General features: G+C 37.2%; 1 protein-coding gene across 3 annotated transcripts in view; it reads left to right on the top strand.

The window, feature by feature from the left end:
- The window catches only part of LOC121373223 (blastula protease 10-like), a 117,806-nt gene that overhangs the window by 40,345 nt on the left and 67,693 nt on the right, over positions 1 to 9,768 (top strand). For all 3 annotated transcript variants that reach the window (XM_041499715.1, XM_041499714.1, XM_041499713.1), the window contains exons 9-11: positions 3,559 to 3,661; positions 6,341 to 6,444; positions 8,610 to 8,745. In XM_041499715.1, coding sequence (XP_041355649.1) covers positions 3,559 to 3,661; positions 6,341 to 6,444; positions 8,610 to 8,745 — 343 coding nt within the window. The remainder of the gene's footprint in view (positions 1 to 3,558; positions 3,662 to 6,340; positions 6,445 to 8,609; positions 8,746 to 9,768) is intronic.

Below are 9,768 nucleotides of genomic sequence, written 5' to 3'. Positions count from 1 at the left end.
AAGTGCTCGTTTGATGTGCGGTCGGTTTGGAATCGATCCCCGTCAGTGGGCCCATTTCAGTCATTTCTCCTTCTAGCCAGTCACCACGACTGGTACATCAAAGGCCGTGTTATGTGATATCATATATGTGGGGTGGTGCATATAAAAGATCCCTTGCTACTAACAGAAACTTGTAACGGGTTTCCTCTCTAAGACTATATGTCAGAATTACAAAATGTTTGACATCCAATAGCCGATGATTAATAAAAACAAAACAAACATTGAACATCAGTTGCAGCTTTGTTTGAATAATCTTCCACAATGAGCAACTAACAATGGATTTGAATTCTGAAAGCAAGAAAGAAAGAAATGTGTTATTTAACGACGCACTCAACACATTTTATTTACGGTTATGTGGCGTCAGACATATGGTTAAGGACCACACAGATCTTGAGAGGAAACCCGCTTTCGCCACTTCATGGGCTACTCTTTCCGATTAGCAGCAAGGGATCTTTTATTTGCACTTACCACTGGCAAGATAGCGCAAACCATGGCCTTTGTTGAACCAGTTATGGATCACTGGTCGGTGCAAGTGGTTTACACCTACCCATTGAGACTTGCGGAGCACTCACTCAGGGTTTGGAGTATCTGGATTTAAAATCCCATGTCTTGACTGGGATCCGAACCCAGTACCTACCAGTCTGTTGACCGATGGCCTAACCACGACGCCATCGAGGCCGGTTTGAATTCTGAAAGTCAAACAATGTCTGTAATCTGTATTCATACCTACTCTACAAGAAATGAGATTTCCACCGAGATTGTCTGTATTCATATCTACTCTACTAGAAATGAGGTCTCCACCGAGATTGTCTGTATCCATATCTACTCTACAAGAAATGAGGTCTCCACCGAGATTGTCTGTATGCATATCTACTCTACAAGAAATGAGGTCTCCACCGAGATTGTCTGTATGCATATCTACTCTACAAGAAATGAGGTCTCCACCGAGATTGTCTGTATGCATATCTTCTCTACTAGAAATGAGGTCTCCACCGATATTGTCTGTATGCATATCTACTCTACCAGAAATGAGGTCTCTACCGAGATTGTCTGTATGCATATCTACTCTACTAGAAATGAGGTATCCACCGAGATTGTCTGTATGCATATCTACTCTACAAGAAATGAGATCTCCACCGAGATTGTCTGTATGCATATCTACACTACCAGAAAAAAGGATTCCTTGCTACTAATGGAAACATGTAGCAGGTTTTTTGTCTAAGGCTATATGTCAAAATTACCAACTGTTTGACATCCAATAGCCTGCGATTAACAAATCGATTTATCTCGCCTTCATGTAAAATTCTTTGATCTCATTGGTTGTTTGCCGTTGGACAAATCCCTTATCCCCCTGTGGGCGGAGCCAAATTCTCTTATACCCCGCCTGTAATTTCCAACAGTTTCCAGCCGCCCCAGTTAATGCTAAAGCAATAATTAGATTATAAATAACATTGATAATCAATCAAGTATACATAATTAATTTTATTTTTACTATAAAATACACTATTTCAATACTTTTAAAAGCTGCAATGTTGAACTCGGCCACCTAATTACGGTCGTGGTGTTATTGTATTAATGCGCGATTAGCAACAGTCGTCTGCTACCAATGTAAACAGAACATGGCTGTCAAACGATTTGCAACGCACTCTGCCGATGAAATTGAGGAAAAGCATGCAAATGTAATACCCTCTTGTACAAAGAAGGCTAACAAATCGGTGGCAAACACATTTCGAGATTATTTAAAAGAAAAAGAACAGGATATTAATTTTGAAACATTTGACCCTGTACGCTTGAATGAAGTTTTGTGCCATTTTTATCTAGACCTAAGAACCAAGGATGGCGATTTTTACAAGACATCTACACTTGAATCAATTAGGTATGGTCTTAACAGATATCTGAAGGCACCACCACATTGTCGAAAGATCGACATCATCAAAGATGCAGCCTTTTGCGATGCAAATGAGTCTTTTAAAACTGCAATGCTGGAGTTAAAAGCAGCCGGTAAAGGGGAAACGGACCACAAACAAGTTATTTCTGAATACGATCGCGAAAAAATATATTCTTCAATGTTTATGGATGTAAACAAACCCACCGGTCTAGCAAATAAAGTTCAGTTCGACATACGCGTATACTTCTTCCGTCGTGGAGTCGAGAACATGGAAAAAATGACAAAAGACACTTTTGAAGTACTAACGGACCATAACACTGGACTCCGCTATGTTGAAAAAACCAAAGGAGAACTTACTAAAAACCACCGTGACGACAAAGAATCGTATCGTGCCTTCATGCCGGAAGAACCGGGGTCCCCTCTGTGTCCAGTGGCATCTTTTGTCAAGTATATTTCCAAGCTGAATCCGGAATGTGATCGTCTTTGGCAATATCCCAAAGACAGTATCTATGACGACGACCAAGTATGGTATGCCAATAAACCGATTGGAAAGAACGCACTGGGTAGTTTCATGACAACTTTGAGCAAGCAATGTGTCTTTCGCAAGTGTACACAAACCACTGTCTACGAGTCACCGGCGCCACTATTCTCACACGGTCAAATTTCGCTGCAGCACAAATCAAAAGTGTTACTGGTCACAAAAGCACAAGTTCTCTGGTAGCATACCAACGAATATCAGATGAAGAAAAGCTTCAGATGGGACAAGCAATTACGTCTGGTTTGCAGAAAAATCGGCAAATTAGTAAAGCACTATCCACGTGTTCCTCTACATCCAAAACTGCCACTGACGTCACTTCGACCGACCTAGATTCATCATACACCAGCGCCAGGGAGACATCGGAGACTACAAAGACCACCCGGTCCATTCAGCAGGAGGTTGATCATCTTGAAGGTGTAGATCTGGATTTGTTGTTCTCAGAGTTCACCACTTCACAATCGTGCAGCATTAATCGTCAGCAATCATCAATTTTTAAAAACTGTACAATCCAAATTGTGAATATCATCTTTAAAAAATGATACCTCCCCAAACAGTGATCAGCTGTTCAACTAGTGTGGATATTCTTGTTGGGTTTTTGTTTTTGTTTTTTATTTTTTTATTTTTTTTACTACATACAATCCTGATAAAAAAAAAAGTTGTGTTTTTATTTTATTTTATTAATATCTGTTTCAGACAATTTCATATTACAAACATTTGAAGTTAAAAACTCGTTTATCGATGGAACTATTTTTCGTCACTGGCAAGTGGTTTCGTTCGCGTCCGCGTGGTACGGCTTCGTTAATAAATGGTTAAAAATTATTGTCTGGCGTTATTTTGATTATTTGGCTATATGGTTTAACATGTCGGCAAGATAAATTCGTTGTAGAAGCATCTCTCGGGGTATATGGCTTTTTATGTACCCTCTGTGTGTTCTTTTACCCCTCGCCTTCGGCTCGGGGTAAAAGAACACACAGAGGGTACATAAAAAGCCATATACCCCTCGTGATGCTTCTACAACTTATAGTATTCTAGTGGTGTCGTTAAACAAAACAAGCTTTAACTATTAATTTTACTCCTATTATGCTTTAAACAGTATCGAATGTACACCATTCAGAAAGACTTCCAAAATAAAATTGGGAAGAACTACATAAGCTGGCTCGACATAAAAAGCGTCAATTTGGCATACCCATGCAAAAGTGAGTAACGTAATGGTTATTCCAGAATTTGTTATGAGTGTTCGGATGGAGCAGCAGCAACTGTCGTTGTATAGCTATTACAATGTTTTTTAGTCTTCCCAACAGAATTACATTTTGTGGCTTAAGTGAACTGATGAATTGGAATGTTAGTGTGTAATGGTAAAACTGAACTAAAAACATATTATTAAGTTTTAAACCCATACCAATCATAATAACATTGACATAAATGTTGTGGGAACAAATTCTGAATGGAATAGAATAGATGATTAACGACACCCCAACACGAAAACTACATCAGGTACTGGGTTTCAAACTGTGGTACGTGCAAAAATAAAGTGATGATCAACATCAGTATAAAAGTTCAACAGTTAAATTAAAACACAGTGTAAAGAACTTTGCAAAAATACTAATATCACAGATACGACAAATTATACGTCAGTATCTCGAAGAAATTGTAATATAGTGCTGGATGGAATGGCAATGATTCCCTCTCATTTCGTTGTCCAGATATATATCTTTTCTAGCTTCTTTAAGATGAGTACACACCACCGAAATGTGGCGTACCGCTAGAGTACACTGATAATTGTCCTCTGAAGAAATCGATATTGGAGTACACAGAGTTTAAAAGCAGAATTGTGGTTGTTTCTCTTTTGATGTTCCATCAGACACATTCATCTCTTTATTAAAGACAGTTAGTTTTAACCCACACAGTTTGATGGCAATATAGAAATAACCTTTTATATTTGTACTCAGATTAAAAACAAACATGTTTACTACTGTCATTAATGATGCTACTACTAGTATTATTATCACTGCTGCTGCTAACACTACTATTATTAATGTTCTTACTACTGTCATTAATGATGCTAGTACTACTATTATTATCATCATTGCTGCTGCTATGCTAGTACACTACTATTATTAATGTTCTTACTACTGTCATTAATGATGCTAGTACTACTATTATTATCATTGCTGCTGCTAACACTACTATTATTAATGTTCTTACTACTGTCACTAATGATGCTAGTACTACTATTATTATCATTGCTGCTGCTAACACTACTATTATTAATGTTCTTACTACTGTCACTAATGATGCTAGTACTACTATTATTATCATTGCTGCTGCTAACACTACTATTATTAATGTTCTTACTACTGTCACTAATGATGCTAGTACTACTATTATTATCATTGCTGCTGCTAACACTACTATTATTAATGTTCTTACTACTGTCATTAATGATGCTAGTACTACTATTATTATCATTGCTGCTGCTAACACTACTATTATTAATGTTCTTACTACTGTCACTACTGTACTACTATTAATGCTGCTGCTAACACTACTATTATTAATGTTCTTACTACTGTCTACTACTATTATTATCATTGCTGCTGCTAACACTACTATTATTAATGTTCTTACTACTGTCACTAATGATGCTAGTACTACTATTATTATCATTGCTGCTGCTAACACTACTATTATTAATGTTCTTACTACTGTCATTAATGATGCTAGTACTACTATTATTATCATTGCTGCTGCTAACACTACTATTATTAATGTTCTTACTACTGTCACTATCATTGCTGCTGCTGATGCTAGTACTACTATTATTATTATTAATGTTCTTACTGCTGCTGCTAACACTACTATTAATGTTCTTACTACTGTCACTAATGATGCTACTACTATTATTATCATTGCTGCTGCTAACACTACTGCTAGTACTACTATTATTATCATTGCTGCTGCTAACACTACTATTATTAATGTTCTTACTACTGTCACTAATGATGCTAGTACTACTATTATTATCATTGCTGCTGCTAACACTACTATTATTAATGTTCTTACTACTGTCACTAATGATGCTAGTACTACTATTATTATCATTGCTGCTGCTAACACTACTATTATTAATGTTCTTACTACTGTCATTAATGATGCTAGTACTACTATTATTATCATTGCTGCTGCTAACACTACTATTATTAATGTTCTTACTACTGTCACTAATGATGCTAGTACTACTATTATTATCATTGCTGCTGCTAACACTACTATTATTAATGTTCTTACTACTGTCACTAATGATGCTAGTACTACTATTATTATCATTGCTGCTGCTAACACTACTATTATTAATGTTCTTACTACTGTCATTAATGATGCTAGCTGTTACTATTCCTATATTTGCTGTTACTCTATTGATGTTGATACTACTATTACTGCTGCTACCACTGCTACCACCACTATAGCTATTAGTACTAATATTGATACTACTACTATTATTGTTGGTACTACTATCATTATTGTTGTTGTTGTTGTATTTCTGTTGTTGTTGTTGTTGTTGTTGTTCTTCTTCTTCTTCTCTTTCTTCTTCTTCTTCGCCTCATTATTATTATTGCTCTGTGTCTACTACTACCACTAATATTATTACTGCCAGTACTGCTAACATTATTACTGCTGCAATTATTGCTATTACTATTATTATTATTACTTCTGCTGCTGCTGCTACGAATACTCTTATTTCTGCTGTTGCTACTACTACTACTACTACTACTACTACTACTACTACTACTACTACTACTACTACTACTACTACTATTACTATTACTGAAGTTGCTATTACTGCAACTAGTACTCTTAGCCCACATTTTATGTAGACTGTGCAAAGAAGTCCTGTCCAAATGGCGGGGTTATGGGTAATACCTGCAAGTGCTGGTGCAAAGGAGATCCCGTTAAGCATTGTGACAACACATCAATCGCAGTGAGTATCAACAGTAGTATAGTAACACGTCTCTCTCTCTCTCTCTCTCTCTCTCTCTCTCTCTCTCTCTCTCTCTCTCTCTCCTCTCTCTCTCTGTTCTCTACTCTCTCTCTCTCTCTCTCTCTCCCTCCTCTCTCCCTCCTCTCCCTCCCTCCCTCTCTCTCTCTCTCTCTCTCTCCTCCTCTCTCTCTCTCTCTCTCTCTCTCTCTCTCTCTCTCTCTCTCTCTCTCTCTCTCTCTCTCTCTCTCTCTCTCTCTCTCTCTCTCTCTCTCTCTCTCTCCCTCCCTGTTATTGTAAGGAGATGCAAAGTGACGTCATTGAAATATTGACGATATTCAAATAAGAAAATTAGCTATATTATTATATTGCTTCACCGCATTATCATAAAAAAAAAAACGTTTTTAATAAGCCCCATCACTGTCAAAATAATCGTAATATAATATATACTTGTCAGGTTTTTTTTTTTTAATATAATTTTAGAAGGAAAATAAATAAAGTTTAAGTTTAAAAACATGAAAGAAATGGAAAGTACCCTTTATCAAATATCTCTTATAAACAAATTACCGTTGGATATGTTCTATTTCATTTGTACTAAACCAAACCAAGGGTCGAACTTTGACGTAAACCATTAAGAATGACGTCAGAAGAAAGGACAAAATCCCGAATCTCTTAGTCTTTGCTTATAATGACAATATATTCAAGATAACGCATTTTGGCCTTTTCAAACACACCTCCCCCTTTAACGCTTTAACGTTTTGACGTTTTGACCCTAAACTCACCTCTGAAATTACGTAATATTCATCAATACTCCCTGCATTTGTTGCAATCATGAGGTAATTCAATCAACACTGTTACAGTATTTTCTCAAGATCTGTATTTCAGCACAACACTACACCTTCAACGTCTATCGACTGTCAATCTAGGGGTTTTCTTGACGGGATGCAACCCATCTCGTCCCTTTAAGCTGTGCACCCAAACGGCCTTAACGAGGCCACTCGCGTGGACATATCGATCGGACTTTAAACGTTTAGATCTGCGTTCAAAATTTTATGTCGAAATTACTTCTTTTTTGTAATATTATTAAATAGTCCGATCCTCTCTTCTTTCTCTTATTTAATTTTGGACTGTCCTTCTAAAATGCTCCAAATTATATAAATATTCGGCCGATCAGTCAATTCTTTTTTATTTTTGGCTTGTAACCTTTTTCTTTTTTTTCTTTAATCTATTAACTTTTTTACTAATTGCTATTTTCAAAATTCTGCCCATTTTCACCGCCCCCCCCCCTCCCCCCACCTCCATCCCGAGTCAGGCCACCGATCTTATCGGAGGTCGAACTCGGGATGGGCGTGTTCGAAACCCTAGTGGTATATGGGCACGTTAAACTAGTTATCATCATCATCTGTTTGTATTTATGTATTTAGGTTAGAACGTAGAAAATAATCCGATAAAGGACAAAATGGAAATAACCGGCTGCATGTTACTTTAGGAATAGTAATGATCAGTTGTTTTGAAATTGATAGTTAACTCTTTACACAAACGGAAATCATACAGGGGTATGTGTAGACTGCAGCGAGCAAAGTTTGTCGTGGGGGCTGGGGTGAGATCGGGTACTGCTGCCCTGTAAATATATTTACTAAAGAATTTCTGTTGAACACTCCCATCTATAAAGCTTCGTATTCATCCGATGATACTCCCCCCACCCCCCATCCCAGCACCACCCCGATCGTTACGTAATTCAAGAAGGTTCCTTTGCCTAGTGGTGGCAAACTCCAGATACAAAACAGTGTTTCTTTTTTCATATTTATGGAACTAAAGTATTATTTATGTGACCTTTTTCTCCGAGTTCTCTTTTCTAAGTTTAGGTATGGGTGTGAACAAATGTTGACCAATCACAGCGTTCTCTCTCTCTCTCTCTCTCTCTCTCTCTCTCTCTCTCTCTCTCTCTCTCTCTCTCTCTCTCTCTCTCTCTCTCTCTCTCTCTCTCTCTCTCTCTCTCTCTCTCTCTCTCTCTCTCTCTCTCTCTCTCTCTCTCTCTTCTATTGAAAACTCCAATCTATAAAACTTAGTATTCATCCGATGAAGGCACATTGTGTATTGTGAAGGTCAATCATCTGCTCCTCCATCACTCATTCGTCACATTTCAAAACAACACTTTATCATTCCAGGGCATTGCTAATCAAATAAAAAACTGGATACCACCGGAATCTGGATCTTGCTTCCCTGGTGACGGGCAGCTGATCCTTGACAACGGCAATCTGGTGGATATGAAGGACCTTAGAACTGGACAAAGAGTATTAACAAGTAAATAAATTAACTATTACTTTTGATACTATAATAACGAGGTAGTACAAAGGAAGCACTTCGGAACTGGACAAATAGTATTAACAAGTAAACTAACTGTTATTTCTGATACTAAAATGACAAGGTAGTAGACATGAATAACTTTAGAACTGGTCAAAGAGTATTAACAAGTAAAGGAAACACTTCGGAACTGGACAAAGAGTATTAACAAATAAGTAACGGTTATTTCTGATACTAAAATTACAACGTAGTAGACATGAAGCACTTTATAACTGGACAAAGATCTTTAGAAGGTAAATTAAATCCTTACTTTTTTAATATATCAATGGCAAGGTAGAAGAAAGGAAGGATATCAGAACTGGAGAGAGAGCGAACAAATAAATACCTACTATTTTAATACTGCCAAGTCAAAGTAGAAGAAAGGAAGCACCTTAGAACTGGAGAAAGAGTGAATGGATAAATACCTATTATATTAATACTGTCAAGGCAAGGCGGAAGAAAGGAAGGACCTCAGAGTTGGACAAATGGAATCATTTGGAAAATAATATCAACAGGTGTATCAACAATAGGGTAGTAGAAATGAACGACGTGGTTAGTTAGAGGCAGACAAAGGTTTTTAGCAGGTAAACCACGTGACATTAAACCTTCGACAGTTTCACCATCTACATCATAACCAGGACTGAACAGTATCATCGTCGTCGATTTCGTCACCACTATCATCATCATACCAAGAGTTTACAATGAAATGCCAATCATTTAGATAAAGATGATGATCATAGCATCATCATCACCACTACGACACCCTTCATCGCCGACATCAGAACTGACCTATGTCATCAACACCATCACCATCTACCTTATCATCATCGTCATCATCTACATTATCATAATCGCCACCACCAGCAACATAAGGATTGAATAATGCCATCATCATCACCAACATAAGGACTAACCAATATAATCATCACCTTCATCATCACCAACATAAGGACTAAACAATATCATCAACACCACCACCATAAG

The sequence above is a fragment of the Gigantopelta aegis genome, chromosome 5, assembly GCF_016097555.1.
Source record: "Gigantopelta aegis isolate Gae_Host chromosome 5, Gae_host_genome, whole genome shotgun sequence".
Taxonomy (NCBI): Eukaryota; Metazoa; Mollusca; class Gastropoda; order Neomphalida; family Peltospiridae; genus Gigantopelta; species Gigantopelta aegis.
Note: the sequence above shows the minus strand (reverse complement) of the source record. Positions and strands in the feature narration are given on the sequence as shown.